Below are 26,740 nucleotides of genomic sequence, written 5' to 3'. Positions count from 1 at the left end.
CGGGGGGCCGGGCGATCCGCCGCTCCTTTATAAACACCTACGTTCCGTCGGCCTCTCTTTTCCCTTTATTAGGGATTCACTAATGGAAACTTTTCTGCGCTCGCCGCCTTTGGACGCCGCTTGTAAAGGAAATGCTCGCTGCAGGCGTATCTGCTCCGCGGGAATCAGCGGGGGTTTTGTAGCGCAGCTTTTGATAGAAACTATACAGAAAGTAGACCTGACATCCTAGCTTCCTTTTAAGCAGGGATCTGTCTCAGCGTGGCCCCGGGGGAGTCTGCAAAGTGGCCCCGTCTACCTTCTGCTAACACTTTCTATCTGGCTGTGCTTTGCCGCCGCTTCTCCTGCTGCAGTCGCTGCTGTGGGTGGATTTTTATTAATTTTTTTTCCAACCTTTTCATGTTGAGAAGAGCGGCTAGACGACGTCGGCGCCGCTTATCGTCCGCAGCTTTGGAGATACCGGTAATCATTCGGCCCAAAGCTTTTGCACGTTTATCGGCAGCACGGGGACCGATCCTGACTTCTGCCACTCCATAGCCATTAGAGAATACCTTTTAGAGAACAGGAAGGGGTACGGTGGTCAACGCCAGGGGTCCGTGGATGGGCCGATGTTTGACCCACATCCAAAACCGACCCAAATATAATATACTAAATTTAAAGGGACAGCCTCAAGACTGTACTCTCACCGTATTGTCGGCCGTCCATGACTCCAGCTCAGCGGCAGTGTCTGATGTAAAGCCTCTTTCACACGGTCAGCAAAAAGGAGGAGTGGGTCCAAAACGCAGATGAGATGCAAATAATTCCATTCCATTTTATCTCTGTTTTGGACCCACTCCTGTTTTTGGCTTACAAATACTGACTGTGTGAAAGAGGCCTAATATGACTCTTCAGAGGCTCATGTGCTGCCCATCCCCCATGCTTTACACTGCAGCTCTGCTTGAGAAATAGCGTCTGTCAAGAAGCGCCTTATGATTATAAATTGCAAGCAGCTAAATCAATAGCAAGATAACAGTACGTTTACTCGTGTTAACGAGGTTGTCCGAGTGTTTAATACTGATGGCCTTTCCTCGGGATAGGTCATCAGTATCTGATCGGTGGGGTTCCGACTCCTGGCACCCCCCGCCGATGAATTGTTTGGCCAGCCCCGCAGTCCCTTCCTAGGTCATGTGACGTCTCGTTCTACGATCACATGGCCTAGGCGCAGTTCAGTTCTTGCAATACCAAGCACAGCCACTATAGAATGGATGGCGCTGTGCTCGATGAGCTGCAAGGAGGCCACAGCGCTCACCTGAGAGCCACAGCCTCTTCAAAGCACAGGGGGTGCCACCGATCACATAATGAGGGTAGGTCAACACTCAGAGAACCCCTTTAATTTATGCTGCAAGGCGTTTGGTGCACAGTTCCGGCAGATAGGCCGCGCGTTAATCCGCAGCGGACGCATCCGGTTTGGACTTACCTGAACAGGACCTACCCAAGATCTGCATAAAAGGTGGGTCGGTGTGGCTCCTTGCAGGGCCTCCTGACCTATGGTGGCGCTCCCGTGAAGCTGCCCCTCAAGCAGGAGAGTTCATCCGTCGAGTCCTCCCTCACTCACCAGAGAGCGGCGGCGCTGCGCAGTCTTTAAATTAATATCCGCCGCTGAAATCAAACTGCATAAATTTGCATAAAGAGCGCGCCAATTAACATGTTTGTAGGTAAAGCTAAAGGCTCCTCGTTTCCAAAACGAGGGGAGAGATGTTGCCGGAGACGTTGGAAATGAATTCCTTCTCTTTTGCGAGCAGCTTAATTAAATATTTCCTCAATGTTGTCGTGTTTTGTGTAGGTTTATTTTTGTATTTTTTTTTTTTTCACATTTTGCGTAGCGCAGATTTATATTTAATGGCGGCGGCGCATCTCGCTGGAAGGAGATCTTGAGGCTGTGGAAGCGCTTCTCCGCTGAGACGACCCCACCTTGACATATTAAAGTGTAACTCCGAGGGGAGAGGATCCCGTGCATTTTAAATGCGGATCTGTGCCGCGCATATTCCCTCTTTAAATATTCTCCGGCTCTTTACAAAAACTGCGGCCGCTCTGGAGGATACGGTGAATTTTTTTCATTTTTTTTCTCTTCTTGCACAGTCTGGATGGGTTTTTAGATGAAGGCATTTCCTTTCTGATTAAAGGAGCGCTGGCGGATTTGACTCGATAGTTCTGCTCGTGGATCTGCATTTTTTATGGGTTCTTTGAGATGCGACGATCACTTGAGATGTAGTGCGGAGGATGGGAAAGTTTCCTTCTTGCTCCGTCTAATATTTCTAGTAAAATGCAATGGAAGCAGTCACCGGGTCGCTGGGTGATCGGCGTCTCACCGCTCACTGATATTGTCAGTTTGTACCTAAGACCCTTAAAGGGGAACTTCACTTTTACAGTTTAATTCTCAGTAAATGTTTGCTTTTCCTATTTTGCACTGATTTGGATCTATACTCTAATCACATCCAAAGTAGAATCCAAAATGTCAGCTTTGAAGACTGCAGAAATGTGAGTTCAGCTCTGGAGTATAATACAGGATGTAACTGAGGATCAGTACAGAATAAGTAATGTAATGTATGTACACAGTGACTCCTCCAGCAGAATAGTGAGTGCAGCTCTGGAGTATAATACAGGATGTAACTCAGGATCAGTACAGGATAAGTAATGTATGTACACAGTGACTGCACCAGCAGAATAGTGAGTGCAGCTCTGGAGTATAATACAGGATGTAACTCAGGATCAGCACAGGATAAGTAATGTATGTACACAGTGACTGCACCAGCAGAATAGTGAGTGCAGCTCTGGAGTATAATACAGGATGTAACTCAGGATCTGTACAGGATAAGTAATGTATGTACACAGTGACTACACCAGCAGAATAGTGAGTGCAGCTCTGGAGTATAATACAGGATGTAACTGAGGATCAGTACAGGATAAGTAATGTATGTACACAGTGACTGCACCAGCAGAATAGTGAGTGCAGCTCTGGAGTATAATACAGGATGTAACTCAGGATCAGTACAGGATAAGTAATGTATGTACACAGTGACTGCACCAGCAGAATAGTGAGTGCAGCTCTGGAGTATAATACAGGATGTAATTCAGGATCAGTACAGGATAAGTAATGTATGTACACAGTGACTGCACCAGCAGAATAGTGAGTGCAGCTCTGGAGTATAATACAGAATGTAACTCTGGGTCAGTGCAGGATAAGTAATGTAATGTATGTACACAGTGACTCCACCAGCAGAATAGTGAGTGCAGCTTTGGAGTATAATACAGGATGTAACCCAGGATGAGTACAGGATAAGTAATGTAGGTACACAGTGACTGCACCAGCAGAATAGTGAGCGCAGCTCTGGAGTATAATATAGGATGTAACTCAGGATCAGTACAGGATAAGTAATGTATGTACACAGTGACTGCACCAGCAGAATAGTGAGTGCAGCTCTGGAGTATAATACAGGATGTAACTCTGGATCAGTACAGTGTAATGTATGTGCACAGTGACATTTACGTAGATGAATTCTGTATGTAATATGTTAATGCTCTTACTATGGTTTACTTCACCGCTGCACAAGGATCGTCTGTTCCAAATGGGCCCCCGGACCCCGTGACGATGTGCATGACTCATGTATGTAAATTGCCTTGGTGAAGTGATTATCCTATATTATCCACAAGCGCAGAGAAGAATATAGAGACGGTCTTGTGCGGGGTGAGGATGACTCCCTTTTATACTGGCGCAGTTGGGCCAGAGGTCAAAGGTCAGGGTGGCAGAAGTCCTGAAGCGGCTGATAATTAGCATAAATCCAAAGCCCCCTGCAGTTTTTGTACAATACTTGCGCCCTGATCTTATCTTTCTTGGATGGGAGGTTTGACCCCCACGCACTGAAGAGATGAATGGTGGATATTATGACATCACGGCGCGTGAAATCCTCCGATGCGATCTGCTAAGAGGCTGAACATCTTAGTGAATGGTTATGCTGATTTTCTCGGCTCTAATCTCTTACGGCCTCAGAGTAAAAGATCAATATAGAATTTTATTTCAGCGTTTAATAGAGTCATAGAGGAAAGCCTATTATAGATATGATGGTTTTGGCACGTATCGCCACGCGTTTCACAGCGTGCGTCTTGAAACGAGGATGATGCCACTGGCTGCTGTTTTTAGGTGGGGTTTTGGGTTGGTGGAACCAATTTCTTTGCTATCATGATCCCTTTATCACCTGGGTACTGTCCCTTTTAAGTATGGGCATCGGTAAACGGTGCCCACCGATTCCTCACACAATCAACTTCCTGTTTCTCAGTAATCAAGGCTATATGGACGTGTCATGTGATCCTTATTAGCTCTTGTGATTGGTGAGCAGCTTTGGAAAAGAGGAGGAGCTTACGGGACATGCTATGTACCAGCTCCTGGATTGGCTCCTCCATTTTTGCATTTTTAATATTTGGCTGCCCCAGCATGTTGAGAGTTGTAGAAACCAGGTTGCAGATGAAGCTGCTGGTGCCCCCAGAGCAGCGCAGAGTATCGAGGTCACTAATTCTCCGTAAATGAGTGTCACCCCTGAGGCACCGAGAACCTCGAGCCTCGCTAAGGGGAATCACTGATTACTGGGAATTACATGATGGGACAGGTAGTAGGGTTCGCTTCTATGAGGCTGTATCGCACATTATAGGGTTAGAGACACCAGCTCAACATAGGGTATCACATGCTCGATACAAGGGCTCAGCGGACTGTATCACATGTGGTAGGATTAGATACACAGCTCTGCAGATGGCATCACACATGATGGGTTTAGATACACAGGACAGCGGAAGGTATCACACATGATGGGTTTAGATACACAGGACTGCGGAAGGTATCACACATGATGGGTTTAGATACACAGGACAGCGGAAGGTATCACACATGATGGGTTTAGATACACAGGACAGCGGAAGGTATCACACATGATGGGTTTAGATACACAGGACAGCGGAAGGTATCACACATGATGGGTTTAGATACACAGCTCAACAGACAGTATCACACAGGATAGGATTAGATTAAGAGCTCTGAAGACTATCACAAAGGTTTGAATTAGATACACAGCTTAGAAGACAGTATCACACACGTTAGAATTAGAATCACAGCTCCACAGGCAGTATCACACGATAGGATTAGATACACATCACAGCAGACAGTATCAGTCACACATGATAAGATTAGATACGCAGCTCCACAGGCAGTATCACACGATAGGATTAGATACACATCACAGCAGACAGTATCAGTCACACATAAGATTAGATACGCAGCTCCACAGGCAGTATCACACGATAGGATTAGATACACATCACAGCAGACAGTATCAGTCACACATGATAAGATTAGATACGCAGCTCCACAGGCAGTATCACACGATAGGATTAGATACACATCACAGCAGACAGTATCAGTCACACATGATAAGATTAGATACGCAGCTCCACAGGCAGTATCACACGATAGGATTAGATACACATCACAGTAGACAGTATCACACACGTTAGAATTAGAATCACAGCTCCACTGGCAGTATCACACGATAGGATTAGATACACATTACAGCAGACAGTATCAGTCACACATGATAAGATTAGATACGCAGCTCCACAGGCAGTATCACACGATAGGATTAGATACACATCACAGTAGACAGTATCACACACGTTAGAATTAGAATCACAGCTCCACAGGCAGTATCACACGAAAGGAGGAGATACACGGATCAGCAGAGAGTATCACACATGATGGGACTATATTCAGTAGCTCAGCAGACAGTATCACAGTGACACAATAGGATTAGATACACATCACAGTAGACAGTATCACACACGATAGGATGAGATACACGGATCAGCAGAGCGTATCACACATGATGGGCCTAGATATACAGCTCAGAAGACAGTATCACACAGAATAGGCTTAGATACAGCAGCTTTCTTTTCTCTTCATTTCTAAAGCGATAATTTGATTTTTCCCGACTACATGTGAATTAATTAACCGTCACGTTGGATTATAACCTGTGAGATTCGCGCTCACTACGGGCGGGGGACGTATTATTTACCTGTCTGTTGTAGTCTTTTTGTGGTTTATTAGCTAGCGGTACAGTAAATTTCCATTTTGCCGCTGCTGCGCTAATATTTCGCGAGGGGGGGGGGGGAGGTTGTCAGGGAGGTTGTCGGCTGCCCCTCTGCTGTGTCGGCTTCACTGAGCATCCATAGATTACGCCGTGCGCTGGAAATATCCCCGGCTCTAAATGCGTCTCCTTATTAACTCTCCATTTACTTTGCCTAATAGCTACAACGTATTCGTTAAACGAACGCATTTACCAAATGTCAAGGCCGTTCATGTAAGGAGCCTCCAGTGTAAATAAAATTATATCCGCTTCTATTAAAATGACTAATGACATCTACATATCCAAATACCGGAACAGACGTCGCGCGGCTGAACTTAAGGAAATCAACTGCACCGCTTAATACCTGGCAGATCCCTCGCCACGATTCCCATAGGCTCCGCAGAGCGGAGGGGAACGGGGATCTTGTATCTTACAAGGAGGGTCGAACATTTCCACGCAGAGACGTCCATCGCTTCTCTGCACTGATGTCAGAACCAGTTTAATCCGTGTTATCTGTTTCTGGGAAAGCTGGGTGACAACCAGTATGGCCCCAAGTACAGCTGCTACAGTGGTGGGGCTCAGGATTAGAGATGAGCGAGTTTCATATTTCACGCTTCGTTTACTGGTAAAAGGTGAATTGCGTTATGGATTCCGTTACCGCGGACCATTAGAGCCATGCCTCCGTTATTCATTCCGTCATAATAGAGGTCTATGGCCTGCATAACGGATCCGTAACGCAATTCACCTTTTACCAGTGAACGAATTTCATATATTTCATAACAGGAAATTCGCTAATCTCTATTCGGGATGAACCAGTATGGGGTTTTTTTTTGTGTCCCGAATGGGCAATTTACCAAATTGTATTCCATTGCTGCACAACCTTGTAGTATTACAACTCCCATCATTCCTTCTTACAGTGACTTATGTACGGTTTCTCTGTTCACACACTGCAGTTTCGGGGCAGAAATGTCTGTCCCTTTCCCGTTCACCTGAATAGGGATGGCAGAAATCCATGTGCCCACCTTGCCTCATGCCCATAGTGCCCAAGGGCGTTCTCTGCACAGACTGACCTCCTACGTTTTTTCTTCTTTTCTTCTCAGCTGCCTTTCCTGTGTGAATGGATCCTACCCGTGCCACTGGTGCAAGTACCGCCACGTGTGCACCCACAACGCGGCCGACTGCTCCTTCCAGGAAGGCAGAGTGAACATGTCAGAGGTAAGAAAGCAGAATACATCTCCACCATCCCACGTTCTGTGCGTTATATTAGGCCATGATATAAATCGGCGCTGCACCCTTGTATACCCCCTCCTGGGCCGGGAGTCAGCTGCAGGGGGAGGGGATATTGAAGGAACATGTTCTAGGCCCCTGTAACCTTCCCCATACCCCCCCCCCCCCCTCCTTATTTTGAAGCCAGTGTCCCTAGTCGCCGCTCTTCTTCTTCCCATCTGCAGAATATATAGGTCAGCTGTGTCCCGGGGGTTGTGGTTACATATATGGTGACTGACAGCTCCGAGGAGAGGACCCTCAGAAGGGACACGCAGCTGTCCTTGCGCACTACGCATTTTTAACCTTTGCTCGGCTAGGAAGATGCAGCTGAGAAAGGGTCTAACCAATAACCTACTTGTGTTGCACCACCTCTAACGTGTAGAGCGGGGCGTAGGCGCAGAGATAAATGTGCTCATCCGACCAATGATTGGGCTCCTGACCATCTCTGTTGACAGAAGGGTCCTTGGTCAATATGTGCGTTTAAAGGGGCTATCCCATGATTAATGTAAAACATGAAAATCAGACATCATATAGTACATGACGATCTCTTTAGAACAAAGCTAGATCAATTTCAAGATGGCAGCTCAGGTGCTGTGTCCTTTCTCTCCCTATCACAGCTCAGGGGGCGTGTCTTTACCGTTGCAGCTCTCTCCCTATCACAGATCAGGGGGCGTGTCCTTTCTGCTGCAGCTCTCTTTAGCACAGCTCAGGGGGTGTGTCCTTACTGTTGCAGCTCTCTCTAGCACAGTTCAGGGGGCGTGTCCTTACAGTTGCAGCTCTCTCTAGCACAGTTCAGGGGTGTGTCCTTACTGTTGCAGCTCTCTTTCTGTAACGGTCACAGTAGACATGGTACGTGGAAGTTGAAGGATTGAACAGAGCATGTGTGTCCATCTCAGCAGTGTCACCGAGGTAGACAGAGAAAGAAGGAAAATAACTAACAGCAGGTGGCGCCATACAGATTAGGGATGCAGTAAACGATTATTTCAGTAATCGAGTATTCTAATAGGAAAAAAAGAATTAGTAGACTGTTTTCCTTTATAAAAACTCATCAGACCCCCTGCCATGAGTCCCCAACACCCTTCGTTACCCCCTGTGCTCATGAGCCCAAGTGCATCAGTTCTCCCAGTGCCATCAGCTCCACTATCCCCCAGTGCCATCAGCTCCACTATCCCCCAGTGCCATCAGCTCCCCCCACCGCAGTGCCATCAGCTCCACTATCCCCCAGTGCCATCAGCTCCCCCCACCCCAGTGCCTTCAGCTCCATTCCCCCAGTGCCTTCAGCTCCATTCCCCCAGTGCCTTCAGCTCCATTCCCCCAGTGCCTTCAGCTCCATTCCCCCAGTGCCTTCAGCTCCATTCCCCCAGTGCCTTCAGCTCCATTCCCCCAGTGCCTTCAGCTCCATTCCCCCAGTGCCTTCAGCTCCATTCCCCCAGTGCCTTCAGCTCCATTCCCCCAGTGCCTTCAGCTCCATTCCCCCAGTGCCTTCAGCTCCATTCCCCCAGTGCCTTCAGCTCCATTCCCCCAGTGCCTTCAGCTCCATTCCCCCAGTGCCTTCAGCTCCATTCCCCCAGTGCCTTCAGCTCCATTCCCCCAGTGCCTTCAGCTCCATTCCCCCAGTGCCTTCAGCTCCATTCCCCCAGTGCCTTCAGCTCCATTCCCCCACCCCAGTGCCTTCAGCCGTCCCCCACCCCAGTGCCTTCAGCTGTCCCCCACCCCAGTGCCTTCAGCCGTCCCCCACCCCAGTGCCTTCAGCTGTCCCCCACCCCAGTGCCTTCAGCTGTCCCCCACCCCAGTGCCTTCAGCTGTCCCCCACCCCAGTGCCTTCAGCTGTCCCCCACCCCAGTGCCTTCAGCTGTCCCCCACCCCAGTGCCTTCAGCTGTCCCCCACCCCAGTGCCTTCAGCTGTCCCCCACCCCAGTGCCTTCAGCTGTCCCCCACCCCAGTGCCTTCAGCTGTCCCCCACCCCAGTGCCTTCAGCTGTCCCCCACCCCAGTGCCTTCAGCTGTCCCCCACCCCAGTGCCTTCAGCTGTCCCCCACCCCAGTGCCTTCAGCTGTCCCCCACCCCAGTGCCTTCAGCTGTCCCCCACCCCAGTGCCTTCAGCTGTCCCCCACCCCAGTGCCTTCAGCTGCACTGCCCCAGTGCCTTCAGCTGCACTGCCCCAGTGCCTTCAGCTGCACTGCCCCAGTGCCATCAGCTCCACTATCCCCCAGTGCCATCAGCTCCACTATCCCCCAGTGCCATCAGCTCCCCCCACCGCAGTGCCTTCAGCTCCACTATCCCCCAGTGCCATCAGCTCCCCCCACCCCAGTGCCTTCAGCTCCATTCCCCCAGTGCCTTCAGCTCCATTCCCCCAGTGCCTTCAGCTCCATTCCCCCAGTGCCTTCAGCTCCATTCCCCCAGTGCCATCAGCTCCCCCCACCGCAGTGCCATCAGCTCCACTATCCCCCAGTGCCTTCAGCTCCATTCCCCCAGTGCCTTCAGCTCCATTCCCCCAGTGCCTTCAGCTCCATTCCCCCAGTGCCTTCAGCTCCATTCCCCCAGTGCCTTCAGCTCCATTCCCCCAGTGCCTTCAACTGTCCCCCACCCCAGTGCCTTCAGCTGCACTGCCCCAGTGCCATCAGCCCTTCCATGCAATGCCCCCACTCCCCCAGTGCCATCAGATCAGCCCCTCCATGTCCCCCACTCCCCCAGTGCCATCAGATCAGCCCCTCCATGTCCCCCACTCCCCCAGTGCCATCAGATCAGCTCCTCCATGTTCCCCAGTGCCATCAGATCAGCTCCTCCATGTTCCCCAGTGCCATCAGCCCCTCCATGCCATCCATTGCCATGTCCCCGACTCCCCCAGTGCCATCAGATCAGCCCCTCCATGTCCCCCAGTGCCATCAGATCATGTCCCCAGCGCCAGTGAAATAAAATACTTACCTCTCCTGTAGGTGACGCCGCTCCACAGCTCCTTCCTCTTCTTCTCCGCGCGCTGCACTGGATCCTGATGTCACTCAGCATCGGGTCATAGTGCGCATTTACGTGCTCTATGACCTGACGATGTGTCAGGATCCAGTGCAGCGCGGTACGGGCCGGCGGGTGACCACGGAGCGGTAAGTAATAGCAAGCGCTTCACTCCCGCTCCGTGGTCACATGAGACAAACGAATCCTCGATGCAGAATCGTTTCATCCCTAATACAGATACATCTTATTGAACAGCTCAGTGGCTATGCTAGATGTTTACCTGCATGAAATTGTAAAAGTATTCAGATCCATTTTCTGGATTGAATCATTTAGAATATTTTTCGTAGGAGAACCCCTTTAAGCTCGCCGTACGCATTAGATGTATAACAGCCAAACCCACTGATTTCGGAGGGATCAGCTGACCATGTAATGCATTGGCTTCTTTCTGGGGAGAGAAGGGTTGTACATGTTGGATTTCGGCATGTCTGATCCTTCTGTTCTTGGGGCGATAAGCTGATCCTGGAGGAATTAGGCAGTGTCTTTCCCATTTACAACACATGCATGCTTAGCCAAGCATGCATGTACGTGGCAGTGGGACAGCTGGTGATCTTATGTGTGTACGGACGTTTTATGCCCGACCTTCTGTATCTAGGACAGGGATCGGCAACCTGCGGCACTCCAGCTGTGGTGAAACTACAACTCCCAACATACACACTTGCTTGGCTGTTTTCAGTGACTGCATCATGCTGGGAGTTGTGGTTTCACAACAGCTGGGGGGCCGGAGGTTACCGACACCTGATCTAGGATGTAGCTGTCTGACAGTTAGCGGTGTCACCTGGTCACTCAACAGCTCCCGCTTCATGTTCTCGGGTCTCTTTGGCGCCCCCTCGTCTTCCTGTAGGGCATAAAAAAATGATTTACGGTCGGTGACCGAATGTCTTTGTTGGCAATGGATGTGTCGGGCAGACCAGAGCCTTCTCCGTCTGTAGCAGTGGGTCCACCTTAACGCTGGCAGTGCCAGGTCCTAGCATGGATGGGGTTAAGGCCACCCCTCTGCATCCAGCCCCTGCTGGCCGCGCAGGACTCCACGTTATCTCTGTGGCACATACAAGGGGCGTCTGAGCTGCCGGGAGAAGAGGCTGCAGTTCCGCAATGATTAATGATGTGTCCAGAGCCAGTCCGGGGAAATATTTCCTGGTTGTATTCTCCACCATTATCCCTCTCGTCTCGCTGACAGCCTCTTGCCGCGTCCGCAGATGACCGAATGTGCCGGTAATAAAGGATTCAGCAAGCTGGCGATGAGCTGAAGAGGCGGCCGGGTCTGATCCTCTGCAGCGAGGGGCGGGCTGTGGAGACTCCATTTTGTATGGGCTGTATGGGGTCTGCATTCTGATCCCTGCACACTATGGGGGGTCTCGTCAAGCCGTAGGGTTCTCCTGCAGCTCCACCGCTGCCCCTGCATAGTGATGGCCGTCAGGAGTGCTGCCACCTCTCGGTGCAATCAAACTCCCATTTTGGCCAAGATCTGGTCCAAGATGTGATCGTCTAACCCAGTGGTCTCCAACCTGTGACTGTCCATCTGCTGAAGAACTACAACTCCCAGCATGCCCTGACACCACCGTTGGAGACCACTAATCTACCAGTTCTGCTCGGATTGGCAGTGATTTTAACGTTTGTACTCATGGCTTGGGAATTACAACTACCCCAATCATTGCTCCGACCTAAGCTGCCTTGTCCGCTTACCTGGTTTTACCAGGAGTCACCCCATTTTTTACTTCTCTCCACCCGGGAGCTCCAGAGAGGGGGAGCAGCAACTTGGCCATTATCTGTTGGATAATCCAGTCATTGGCGTCCTGCATACTCGCCCTCCATGTTTCTCCAGGTGGCAGGAGGGGGGAGGGGTGTGAATATATTTAGGGGGCTTGGTCTGAGATCTGATCTTAGTACAGGGGTCTAGTCTAGGTCGGATAATATAGAGGCCAAGCACCATGTCCAGCGGCCAACAGTTTCACCTACTGGTAAGTGATGACAGGGGCCTGAGCTGAAGACTGCACTTAATTTAGGGGTCTTGGATCCGATATTAATATAGTGGTCTGAAATTAAAGGGCTATTCCCATCTGAGACAATGGGGGCATATCTCTAGAATATGCTCCATTGTCTGTGAGGGTGAAGGTGGTGGTCAAAAGGACCCCGGGTTTCACCGGGTCCGGCCATCCCCAATCGGGGTGCCCTCCACAACTTTCGGGCCTCCGTTCTCAGTGTAGGTGTGGTTCCCAGCGGTGGGACCCGCACCGATCAGACAATGTGGGCATAGCCTAGCAATATGCCCTCATTGTCTGAGATAGGAAAACCCCTTTAATTTAGGGGTCTGATATAAATATAGGCTTCCAATTTTAAAGGGCATCTGTCAGCAGTTTTGTCCCTATGACACTGGCTGACCTGTTACATGTGCACTTGGCAGCTGAAGGCATCTGTGTTGGTCCCATGTCCATATGTGCCCGCATGGCTGAGAAAAATGAAGTTTTAATATATGCTAATGAGCCTCTAGGAGCAACGGGGGCGTTACCATTACACCTAGATCTAGATTCTGCTCTCTCTGCCGTGTCCTCTGCACTTTGACCGGGACAAGCAGTGAAAAGATTATCACACCTGTCAATCAAATTGCAGAGGGCGCGGCAGTTGCAGATAGAGCGGAGCCTCTAGGTGTAATGGTAACGCCCCCGTTGCTCCTAGAAGCTCATTTGCATATATTGAAACATCATTTTTATCAGCAATGCGGGCACATATGAACATGGGACCAACACAGATGCCTTCAGCTGCCAAGTGCACATGTAACAGGTCAGCCAGTGTCATAGGGACAAAACTGCTGACAGATGCCCTTTAAGGGTGAAATTAATGTAATTTTTCTACTCGGTCTGAATATATTAAGAGGGCCTGGTCTTCGGCATTAAATTAATCTAGGACTCTCCTTTAACACCTTGATACATTTAGGGAGTCTGTTCTGAGGTCTGATATTAATATAGGGGGGTCTGAATATACGTAGCGACGCCCTTTGATATAAACCCCATCTCCACCGCGGCCCCTTCTTGAATATTCCCCTGTACAGGGCTGTCCCCGGTCGGCACCTCTGCCTGTTGATTCCTTGCTTGCTGATGCCGGTTCGGTGTCTGATTATGACGGGTTGTCCGGAGAGCACAGTAATAATACCGCCAGCGTGTGACGCTGATAAACAAATGAGCCCGTGCGTCACTGTCTTCATCTTAATTACACGGTCCACCGTTATCCTGCAGACATCATCTCCCCAGTGCGGAGAGCAGGAGCGAGGGCCGGGGGAGGAAGGTGAGCGCCGACTTCTGTCTCGGTGACTCCGCGGCCTTCTCTGGTGCCTGCAATTAAAAATGAATTATCGTTTAATAAAAAGCCTGATCTCGGCGGATTAGATGACTGCCCCCGACTGCAGCAAGTGAAGGTTAGCCTGAGAATTGAGGCCGAGTTCAGTGAAAGGTGAGAAGTTATATTAAGTGAAGGCGCTTACAACACAGATGTCTTCTGCCGATCACTCGTTATACTTCTTCACCTCTGTTTACCCCGCACCGCTCCGCCCTCAAATCTGCTCAATCCTTTAAGAAGTTACTGCAGTTACAGCAAAGGAAAGTTATATCAATTTCCATTATACTTTCTGTATTCAATGCGTTCAATGAATGAATTTATTTTAGTTTACCTAGACTCCACCAGCAGAATAGTGAGTGCAGCTCTGGAGTATAATACAGGATGTAACTCAGGATCAGTACAGGATAAGTAATGTAATGTATGTACACAGTGACTGCACCAGCAGAATAGTGAGTGCAGCTCTGGAGTATAATACTGGATGTAACTCAGGATCAGTACAGGATAAGTAATGTAATGTATGTACACAGTTACTGCACCAGCAGAATAGTGAGTGCAGCTCTGGAGTATAATACAGGATGTAACTCAGGATCAGTACAGGATAAGTAATGTATGTACACAGTGACTGCACCAGCAGAATAGTGAGTGCAGCTCTGGAGTATAATACAGGATGTAACTCAGGATCGGTACAGGATAGGTAATGTAATGTATGTACACAGTGACTGCACCAGCAGAATAGTGAGTGCAGCTCTGGAGTATAATACCGGATGTAACTCAGGATCAGTACAGGATAGGTAATGTAATGTATGTACACAGTGACTGCACCAGCAGAATAGTGAGTGCAGCTCTGGAGTATAATACAGGATGTAACTCTGGATCCTCATTTCTAGAGTAGGGCAGGAGATGTGTCTATCATGATTCAGAGTCCGTTCTGTGGCACTCAGAACATAAATGTCTTGTACAGATTGCATTCTCTTTGGATGTTATTGAGTGAGGACCTGAAATCAGTCTCCTGGACTAAAGCCGCCATTTGATTGTAAAACCGCTGCTCGTATTTGTTTCCATCTATCCTTGGAATGCCAATGAAGACTTGAGCGACACGGATCCTCCAAAATGACAGAGTAGGCAGCGTCCGCGGCGCTCTTCCCGTCAGTCTGCCGAGCGCTCCGGCTGTCTGGAGTATATTTATTGCGACTCTTGACAGACAGTAAAACACGCAGAGATTTGCATAGATCTGAGTAATTGCGCGATGTTCTCGGCCTCTGATTGGTCTCCGCCTTTCCATTTCTGCGCTATTTCCATGAAGCATCTTTTGAACCGTTCTTTGTGCTGTGACTGACTCGGAGATATTTCTTCAGATGGCGCGGTGCCCGTCTGTTTATCATGTCGCAGCAAGTGAAAGATCTGCACCGCTTCCTTAGCAGACACAAGGGGGCGCTTATTAAAGGGCCGCTCTGGGTGCAGAGAACCAGATTTCACTGACCTTTCCAATGTAAATCTTAGAAGGGTTGTCCGAGATTTGAAAAAACTGGGCACAGGCCGGGAATGATGTAAAATATGCGTTACTAACCGGTTGAATCGACTACTGCTTTAACGCTACCGCCGTATCTTGTTTACCGGGCTGCAGCGCTGACAACACGTGACCACTGCAGCCAATCACCGGCCTCAGAGGTACACAGGAATCACTGAATCAGCAGGGAGGTCAGGGAGACTGAGAATTTGAACTGCAGCTTTAGATGTGAATGGAGAGTAAGGCATGCTATATATTGTAGATTATGTATAATTTAAAAAATAAAACACAGGTGTGTATATATATATTAGGGGGGGGGGATGATATTCTGTGACCACATATGTATATCAGGGAGATATTCTAGACCCAGGTGTTTATATATTATATGGGGGTGGGATATGTTTATATTACGGGGGATAATCCAGGCCTGGGTGCGTATATATGGGGGGGTATTCTGTGACCGCATATGTATATCAGGGAGATATTCCAGGACCGGGTGTGAATATTAGGGAAGAGATAATCCAGGGCTGGGTATATATTTGAGGGGTTTATTCTAGGCCGAGGTGTGTATACATGAGGGGGGAGATAATCCAGGGCTGGGTATATATTTGAGGGGTTTATTCTAGGCCGAGGTGTGTATACATGAGGGGGGAGATAATCCAGGGCTGGATGTGGATATATTATAAGGGATATTCTAGACCCAGATCTGTGTATGTAATGGGGGATATTCTAGACCCAGGTGTTTATATATTGGAGGGGGATAATATAGGTCTAGATATGTATATACGAGGATTTGTCTAGACCCAGGTGTGTATATATGAAGGGGGGGGGGATAATCCTAGTCTGGATGTGTATATTATAAGGGATATTCTAGACCCAGATCTGTATATATAATGGGGGATATCCGAGGCCCAGTGTGTATATATTGGAGGGGGACAATGTAGGTCTGGATGTGTGTATATACAATGGGGTATGTATATATGGAGGGTGAATACCTGGGGGGGTGTATGTGTGTATATGTACAGGGATATTCTAGGCGCAGGGCGCGGGTGACCTGACGTGTTCGCCGCCGTCGCTCTGTTTATTTAGAAACTTAAACAGATTCCTGGATTGTCCGTGGAATGACGGAAACGCTTTGCTTTACAGTCCTGCCAAGTCCACGCGGAGGAGGCTGCTGCTCAGGAAGCCGGAGCACAAGCCGCAGGCGCTGCGGCCAGAAACGTACCCCTTTCCTGGAGGTCGATGTAATGCTGGGGTCTTCATCAAACCTCAGTGTATTCTGTGTCCCATCCTCCTAAAGGGGTTCTCCACTTCTAATGAGAAGTTCTGCCACTTTCCAATATACCTTTTTCAATTCTGAACCAAAACCTCTGCTTGCTTGTAGTGAAAGAGGACAATCATGTGTATATTGCAGAGGCTGAAAACCTGTACAGACGCGTCCTGTGAAGCGAATTCCCGAGGATGCGTCTCCGCTCTGCATGTGGCCGGCTGTGCTGCTCTCCAGGTGTTTCCTGTTTTGCATGGCTGATGCATATTTTCGGGATGACGCGGGCCCTCAGACCCATGAGCATTGCTGTGTGACCTTTACGGGGACGATAAAAGACGGAGCGGACCTATGCGACGCCATTGCTTTTATCTGTTTCTGGGAAAGCTGGGTGGCAAGAGATATCACCAAGCGTTCCTGAGCTGCTGAATGACATATCTGCCGATGTATGCGTTAAAGTCTAGACCCCCGGGAAAGCTGGGTGACAGCTGCTGTGGCAGCAGTGCACGGAGTCACACCGGTTGGCGCGCAGCCGTTTCGGATGCATTGAGTCTGTCACGTCCTTGGCACCTGGTTCCTTTTTTTGTATCTCAATCGTCTGCCCGGCTGTGATCGCATGATGCCTGTAACATGTTCATTCGCTGTGCCAGGGCCACAGATGCCGCGGCTCAGGTGCTGCGTCAGCAGATTCTGTCTGGTCCCCAGGTAGCTGCTCCATCTTCTAACCAGTCCCCTCCACAGACGCAGGTGCGAGGCCCTGGCGCGCTCTCCGGCTCTTCCACTATATTGCCTTCCCGCTCATTCTCGACCAAATCCATCAGCGGCACAAAATCTCGCCCCTCTCCTGATAGTTTGTTACAATGTATCAGGGCTGCTTAGCCCACAGGTGATTGTCTAGAGCAGACTGAATACAATTGTAACAAATCCTCTGCTGTGAGAAGTATTCGGACTGTGCAGGTTTTTTCAGCCTCAAGGAGAATGTTCCCATTTGTTGACAGCAAGCAGATCTTGAAAAGGTGAGAAAAGGAAGATCAGAAAGCTGCAGAATATTAAATTGTACCATGATTTAAAGGGGTATTCCGTTTGTTACAAGATGGGGCATTACAATTAGACCGGTGGGGGTCCTCCTGCTGCGATCCCCACTGAGAACAGGGGCCCCATACCCCTTGGAGCCCTCCTGAAATGAACGGAGCATCAGGCACTAAATAGCGGAGCGCTCCTGGCGGTCTCCAAAACTCTCATGCTCAACTTGACGCTTCATTTCAGGGGCTCCCGAGGGGTACGGGGTCCCTGAGCTCATGATCGGGTGTTCCCAGCGGTACGACCCTCACCAATTTAATAGTTATAGCAAGTTGTAACAGCCATAATGCCCCTTTAACTTTGCAAAATTAGCTCTTCCTGGCGCCCTTTGGTGCCAGCGTAGCAGAAATCGGGAGCATGAAGCAGAGTCTGGACCCACCTCTGACCTGTGTCTGTTCAGGGGCATGCTGGGAGTTGTAGTCTTGGAGAGCCACAGGTGACAGATCAGGCAGTATGATGCAGCAGCGTATACGACCCTTTGGTTGGCATTGAGCCCAGGTGTCCACGGTTCCCGGTGGCCATAGCAGGCTGTGCCCCATGCCCGCCGGGTGGTCAGCATTGCTTTACCTTCCAGTCACACTCCCTTGTCTTTATCACCAAACATGAGTTAATCAAGCAAATGCAGCATAAAGCCAACAGTTTTGTCACCCACTTAATATCGCCCCGTGTGGCCTCGGCCCTCCAGAGAGCGTCCCCTCCGGTTCCACTTTGCAGCTCCTGAAAATTGCATTTTCCTTTGTTTGGTGCAATGAGCTGGATTTATGTTGCCGTCCATCGCGAAGAATATTAATGTGCCCGCTCGTGCAAAATGAAGCCTACATCCCGCTCAGGCTTAAGTGACAAATGAATTGGGCCTGATGGAGAGAGAAGCCGCCCAGGACCTGTGGGGGCAAGTCAGGGGCTGCCCAATGTGTCATGAATATCATTAGCCTGACAGACGTGCATTAGTTGACATGGGCTTGTGAACCCATTCAGTGCCAAGAGGATCTGTCTGCTTATTACAGCCTTAAAGGGACAGTCACCATAGAAATGAGCGGAGGAAAGAAGGCAAATGCAAGCGCCTATACATCTGCAGACTGAGACCTGGCAGGGAAAAGAGAGGCTCCATCTTCTCCTTCCGCTGGTGGGTTGGTCTCAAAGCATCTGGTAAAAAAATGGTTTTTAGTTCCTGCAGCATGGCCCTAAAACAGAAGGTTCATACTCCGCGCCGCTTCGGGGGTCCGCGCTGGCTCCGCTCGCTCCTTCTTCCGGTCCCGGCATAGTTTACATCCAGCTGGCTATGGGCATGGTCACGTGCAGCGGTGAGGTGCTGCTTGTGGCCACATGACCTCTGAAGCCAGTCATTGGCTGGAGCGGTACATGTGACCATGCCCATAGCCAACCGGATGTAAACCATGCAGGGATCGGTAGATTGAGAGGACCGGAGCGGTGCAGGTAAATAGGAATCTTCTCTTTCAGGGACCGTGCTGCAGGAACTTGGTAAAAAATTTTTTTTTTTACTGGAAAACCCCTTTAATGAGATGGGTGGAGTTTAATTAGAGCAGTATGGTCAAACTGCATAGTTTCCAATGTAGACAAAGTATTAGAATTAATATAAAATTGAGATTAGCCATCTCCTCCTCCTCCTCCTCCTCCTCACTGAACTGTGTCTGGTTTTAAGACAAGTAGGTAATTAAGAAGAAGAAGAAAATCCCTTTATTGTCCCTCAGTGGGGAAATTTTGGCATAACAGCAGCAATCGCATTCATAACAGGAGCAAAAATAAGAGTAATTAAAAATGAAAGAGTAAAATACAAGCGTCTCGCATTCGGTGGTAAAAAACCGCGTGACGTTTGACAGTTTTGGACTCTTGGTGACCATTACGTATCCAAATTGTGGCAATTTTCAGTACTCGGATGCACAGCGAGATCTGCACCTCAACTGCAATATGTGACTAGACCCTTAGTCTTGATGGTCCACCGCTAACCGTCATTCATAAAGTCCCACGGTAATATAGCAAAAATTATAAAAAATATTTGAGGTGCGGAGCAGGAACAGTAGGCGGTATTATACCCTAGGAACATGGTTAGGGTATATATTGGGATCTGTACACCCTGTTTACAGAGAAATCACACATCTCTGCAGTAGTTTTCAAACAACTTTGCAAAGAAAAAAGTCTTTGTATAATGTGAACTTGCACCACCTGAAGATGCCGTGCCCTCTCCTGAAATACCCAGCTCCTGGGACCCCCTCCCCTTGCAGCTGATCTTGTAGTTATTATGCCTCTAGGCCTCTGTGCATCAAAACATGTTATTAGCTGCTCCCGCGGTGGAGTCGGCCCCTGTACTTAGACCTGCGACGCTCCCGTCTCCGAGGCCCCTGTCTCTGTTGACCTTGTCCCGGATGGGTTGACCATGCAATAAGGCTCTGTGAGTTGCATCAGCATTCTTCTGCTCGTTCTGAAGCTCTGTTTTTCCTCGTCGGCTCAGTGATACACAGACGCTATCTTATGGCAGTACAGCAACCACCGTGTTCTACCGCCTAATAGCCTGTGGCTGTCAGGGCACGCTGGGAGCTGTAGTTTCTCATGCACTGTGTAGCCGCAGGTCGGAGAACATTGCTGTGTTCCACGAATGGGCCGTATTCCATACATGGGTACACGTGTGGGCTGTATGTGGGTATGGACGAATCTCCTGATGATCCCCCATTTATTAGTGCAGCTGTGCCATCGCCCCAGTGACCAGATGGTTCCAGATTATCCAGGTCGATCTCTGTCTATCCTGCGCCTTTAGCTCTCCTCGTTGCTTTGCTCTCGTTCCAGGCGCGATGAGTGTGAAACGCGCAGAAATGTGCTGATCCCGTTCATGATAATCTGCGGCCATCTGCTCCCCTGATCGCTGCTTGGCTAACTTGGGTTTCCAGACTTATGAGTACGAGCAATTTTTCAGTTTGTTTTTATGTTTTTTTTTCCCTTTCGCCTTCTGCTACCATTGTGCTGTTTCATCAAGGTGACACATCATGTGCAGCAAAAACATTTATTTTTAAACCAATAAATACTGTCTAAAGATGTAACGAGGATTAATCCTAGATATTCAGTCTCATCTAAGATCCGAGTAGAACATTAAATACATAAAATATTAAATTCCACATCCACAAATTCCACCTTCATAATATTATAGTAGTTATATTTTTGTACATAGGAGCAGTATTATAGTAGTTATATTCTTGTACATAGGAGGCAGTATTATAGTAGTTATATTCTTGTACATAGGAGGCAGTATTATAGTAGTTATATTCTTGTACATAGGAGCAGTATTATAGTAGTTATATTCTGTACATAGGAGGCAGTATTATAGTAGTTATATTCCTGTACATAGGAGCAGTATTATAGTAGTTATATTCTTGTATATAGGAGGCAGTATTATAGTAGTTATATTATTGTACATAGGAGCAGTATTATAGTAGTTATATTCTTGTACATAGGAGCAGTATTATAGTAGTTATATTCTTGTACATAGGGGCAGTATTATAGTAGTTATATTCCTGTACATAGGAGCACTATTATAGTAGTTATATTCTTGTACATAGGAGGCAGTATTATAGTAGTTATATTCTTGTACATAGGAGCAGTATTATAGTAGTTATATTCCTGTACATAGGAGCAGTATTATAGTAGTTATATTCCTGTACATAGGAGCAGTATTATAGTAGTTATATTCTTGTACATAGAAGGCAGTATTATAGTAGTTATATTCTTGTACATAGGAGCAGTATTATAGTAGTTATATTCTTGTACATAGGAGCAGTATTATAGTAGTTATATTCTTGTACATAGAAGGCAGTATTATAGTAGTTATATTCTTGTACATAGGAGCAGTATTATAGTAGTTATCTTCTTGTATATAGGAGGCAGTATTATAGTAGTTATATTCTTGTACATAGGAGGCAGTATTATAGTAGTTATATTCTTGTACATAGGAGGCAGTATTATAGTAGTTATATTCTTGTACATAGGAGCAGTATTATAGCAGTTATATTCTTGTACATAGGAGGCAGTATTATAGTAGTTATATTCTTGTACATAGGAGCAGTATTATAGCAGTTATATTCTTGTACATAGGAGGCAGTATTATAGTAGTTATATTCTTGTACATAGGAGCAGTATTATAGCAGTTATATTCTTGTACATAGGAGGCAGTATTATAGTAGTTATATTCTTGTACATAGGAGGCAGTATTATAGTAGTTATATTCTTGTACATAGGAGCAGTATTATAGTAGTTATATTATTGTACATAGTAGCAGTATTATAGTAGTTCTATTCTTGTACATAGGAGCAGTATTATAGTAGTTCTATTCTTGTACATAGGAGGCAGTATTATAGTAGTTATATTCTTGTACATAGGAGGCAGTATTATAGTAGTTATATTCTTGTACATAGGAGGCAGTATTATAGTAGTTATATTCTTGTACATAGGAGCAGTATTATAGTAATTATATTCTTGTACATAGGAGCAGTATTATAGTAGTTATATTCTTGTACATAGGAGCAGTATTATAGTAGTTCTATTCTTGTACATAGGAGGCAGTATTATAGTAGTTATATTCTTGTACATAGGAGGCAGTATTATAGTAGTTATATTTTTGTACTTTTTATTATATAGTGTTTTAGGTTTATTTACATAAAGAAACCGTATGACATTAAGGGTTCGTTCACACGACCGCGTGAAGCCCGTGCCCATATTGCGGACCGCATTTGGGGGTCCGCAGTACACAGGTCCTGTTCCGTGGCCATTCTGCGTCACGGATGCGGACCCATTCATTTCAATGGGTCTGCAAATACAGAGATGCGGAATGGTACGGAACACTACGGAGTGCTTTCTGAGGTTCTGTTCCGTGTTTCCGCTCTTTTTGCGGAACGGAGGGATCGCGGACCCATTCAAGTGAATGGGGCCGCGATCCCTATGCGTCTGCCACACAGCAGGGGCCCGTGCTTAGCGGACCGCAATTCGCGGTCCACAGCACGGGCTTCACAACAAGCCCGAAGGTTAAGAGCCGTTTTCATTAACTTCTATGCTAGTTGAATGTTGTGGCCAAGTCAAAGCAAGGATTGGAACCTGAAGTTTTATCTACCATATCTGTTCTCTTGTGGATCTTGGCTTTCCGGTGTAATGTGGGTTGAAATAAGGGCTTTACCTTTAGGCTTTATGTATTGCAGATCGTATAATCTTGCCACAATTATATTACTGGGATATTATCTAGAACATAGGATATCCTTCTTGATTGTAGAATCAATATTATAGAGACTGCAGCTCTTCCATTCCACCTGCGCCGCTATCATCATCATTACTGCATCAAACGCCTTGTGAGCTGCTGAATAGCCGCCTCCGCCAGAAGGATGAACGTTAGGAAATACTGAGAGCTCATCGCTCGATGTTGAGGGTTAAATTGCGGCCTCCGTTCAGATTTGCAATGTTGGCTTCTTATTGGCGATGATCAGTTATTCTGATAACCCCTCTACTGATGAGTGTTAACGGAGTCGTGCCGCAACCTTACAGGCGCTCCAGTCAAGAGCGATGATCAGAAAGAAAGCTGAAGATGACTTTAAGGAAGTGTCATTGACAGATAACCCCTCTCCTGCCAGCACGCTCTGCAGACTCCCAACAGCTGGCTTCTGCCGGATGTGGTACAAATGACTCGGGATGAGCCATACGGGTGTCCTGGCACATTTCGTATGCGGTGGTTAACACTTCTCATCTCTTCGTTAGATGTTGGATGGAACATGAGCCACACGTTACATGTCTTTCAGAGGCTGCTGAATAAACTCAGCCAGCCAGTCTCTCTGTTTTTTTGGCATAAGATGTGCAACTCCGCACCGAATCATTGACTTTTGTTCATATTTGTGGCAATCGAAAACCCAGCTGTTAATATGAACCATGAATGCTCGGGAACGCCTGCCTCGTGTGTTATAAGGGTAGCCGGGACCGAGCCAGTGGTGGGCATCCTCTATCGTCTTACACTGGAGGCCTTACCACCTGTAAGAGAAGAGTCTTCTGGACTGATGGTTACCTGTATGACATGGTCTTCCATCGTACATTAGGCCATCTTGAGTATATGGTGATGTATACAGCATAGAACAATAGGGATTGTGTGGCAGGTATCAAATAACGCGAAGGGCAGCAATTTAGTTTTAAAAAAAAAAAAGTCGGTCTGTGGAGCGTATATATCTCATAGCACATAGAGGGGGTCTCTTTATTGGCACATCCTGAGAGCCCGACTGGCATCCTGATAATTACGACCGGCTTCAGCTTTCCCGGGCATCTATGTGGAGCATCAATGGTGCCATTTTCAGTAGCATCAGAACCCAAGGTGATCTAACAGCTTCTTGATGCATGAACCCCAATGTTATGGTTTAGCCCCTGTATTTATTTTTATTTTTTTTGAGAATAGACAATATGACTGTCCTTTAAACAACCCGTTAGGCTGAGTTCACACGGGCGAGATTTCCGCGCGGGTGCAATGCGGTAGGTGAACGTATTGCACCCGCACTGAATCCGGCACCATTCATTTCAATGGGTCTGTGTACATGAGCGTTTTTTTTCACACATCACTTCTGCAATGCTTTAAAATCGCAGCACGTTCTATATTCTGCGTTTGTAACGCAGGACAGGCCCCATAGAAGTGAATGGGGCTGCGTGAAAAACGCATTGCATCCGCAAGCAAGTGCGGGTGCGATGCGTTTTTCACTGATGAGAGATGTTGTTTGTAAACCTTCAGTTTTTTATCACGCGCGTGAAAAACGCATCAAAACGCATTGCACCCGCGCGGGAAAAACTGAACAACTAAACGCAATCACAGACAAAACTGACTGAACTTGCTTGCAAAATAGTGCGAGTTTCACTGAACGCAACCTGAACGCATCCTGAGCCAATCCGTCACGCCCGTGTGAACCCAGCCTTAGAGTGCTTTGGATCCAGGCCCATTAAATGTGCAGCTAAACGCACTCCATTGTTTCCTTCTACCAACCACTTTTAGGCAACTGCTACTTATCACCCCCCACCCCCATGATTGCTACTTCATATCACACACCCCACCCCTATGATTGCTACTTCATATCACACACCCCACCCCTATGATTGCTACTTCATATCACACACCCCACCCCTATGATTGCTACTTCATATCACACCCCCCCACCCCTATGATTGCTACTTCATATCACACACCCCACCCCTATGATTGCTACTTCATATCACACACCACCACCCCCATGATTGCTACGTCATATCACACACCCCACCCCTATGATTGCTACTTCATATCACACACCACCACCCCCATGATTGCTACTTCACATCACACACCACCACCCCCATGATTGCTACTTCACATCACACACCACCACCCCCATGATTGCTACGTCATATCACACACCCCACCCCTATGATTGCTACTTCATATCACACACCCCCACCCCCATGATTGCTACGTCATATCACACACCCCACCCCTATGATTGCTACTTCATATCACACACCCCCACCCCCATGATTGCTACGTCATATCACACACCACCACGATTGCTACTTCATATCACACACCCCCACCCCCACGATTGCTACTTCATATCACACACCCCCACCCCCATGATTGCTACTTCATATCACACACCCCCACCCCCACGATTGCTACTTCATATCACACACCCCCACCCCCATGATTGCTACTTCATATCACACACCCCCACCCCCATGATTGCTACTTCATATCACACACCCCCACCCCCATGATTGCTACTTCATATTACACACCCCCACCCCCATGATTGCTACTTCATATCACACACCCCCACCCCCATGATTGCTACTTCATATCACACACCCCCACCCCCATGATTGCTGCTTCATATCACACACCCCCACCCCCATGATTGCTACTTCATATCACACCCCCCCACCACCATGATTCATACTTCATATCACACACCCCCACCCCCATGATTGCTTCTTTCATATCACACACCCCAACCCCCATGATTGCTACTTCATATCACACTCCCGCACCCTCCTGATTGCTACTTCTTATCAAACACTCCAGTGCTGATAGCCACATAGAAGTCTAACGCCTGTATTACACAGGCAGATCAGCAAGCGATTGTCTGGAGGGGAGTGTTCTCTTTCCGGCAATTGCTTGCTAGCAAGCGGAGGAGACCCCTGCTATTTCATGCCGCGATCTCCTCCGCAGCATGGGGACTAACAATCGCTGTCCCATTGCTCGTCGCCATACTGTCTAGTAGTTTGCCAGCAGAATCTGCTGCCAGCAAGCACTGATTTTTAAGCATGCTTAAAAATCTGAATTGCCCGATGAATAAGCATTTGTTCATTGATCGGGCAATCAGCGGCAGAACACTCCTTAGCAATTATTGGCCGAAACATTGGCCTGTGTAATACAGGCTTCAGGCCTGCAGCCCCTTTCAGGTCAGTGACCTTAATGCATCCATCTTCAGTGTCCTTCCTAGTGAATCCATAGATTGCTTTTTCAATAATGATGGATTGGTAAGCACAAGATAATCATTGTATGTTTCCCCTCTGCAGCAAAAATCAACCAAGGTTATTGGCTCGGATTTCTATGTTCTTTATATGGCATTTTACGGTGTGGCCCATATCGGCAGCCTTCCCTCCGTTACAGTCACTGGCTGAATTTAAAAGGACATTACCATTTTATGTGTTGCTGTAGTTAAAATCACCACAGGGGGATACGGCTTCTGACATTCCGGCCCTGAGGTTCCAGGGTGGGTGATATGGCACAGGTGATGATAGACCCTCTCCTCTTTGTCGTTACAGGACTGCCCCCAGATTCTACCTTCTACTCAGATCTACATTCCCGTCGGAGTGGTGAAGCCGATCACACTGACCGCCAAGAACCTCCCCCAGCCGCAGTCCGGACAGCGCAATTACGAGTGCATCTTCCACATCCCGGGGAGCGTGACGCGAGTCACTGCCCTGCGCTTCAACAGCACCAGCATCCAGTGTCAGAACACCTCGGTAAGTGGCAGCTCTGCAACGTGATCCCTACTAAAGGGGCGCCACACGAACAGGATTGTAAAATCCCATCCAAAATGATGAGCATTTTTTAAATTTACAGAGAATAATATCTCTCTCATAT

General features: G+C 47.9%; 1 protein-coding gene across 3 annotated transcripts in view; it reads left to right on the top strand.

The window, feature by feature from the left end:
* The window catches only part of PLXNA1 (plexin A1), a 278,496-nt gene that overhangs the window by 183,647 nt on the left and 68,109 nt on the right, over positions 1-26,740 (top strand). For all 3 annotated transcript variants that reach the window (XM_040408573.1, XM_040408571.1, XM_040408572.1), the window contains exons 9-10: positions 7,244-7,358; positions 26,419-26,619. In XM_040408573.1, the coding sequence (XP_040264507.1) occupies positions 7,244-7,358; positions 26,419-26,619 (316 nt within the window). The remainder of the gene's footprint in view (positions 1-7,243; positions 7,359-26,418; positions 26,620-26,740) is intronic.

The sequence above is a fragment of the Bufo bufo genome, chromosome 9 (assembly GCF_905171765.1).
Source record: "Bufo bufo chromosome 9, aBufBuf1.1, whole genome shotgun sequence".
Taxonomy (NCBI): Eukaryota; Metazoa; Chordata; class Amphibia; order Anura; family Bufonidae; genus Bufo; species Bufo bufo.
This window is presented reverse-complemented; position numbering and strand designations above follow the sequence as displayed.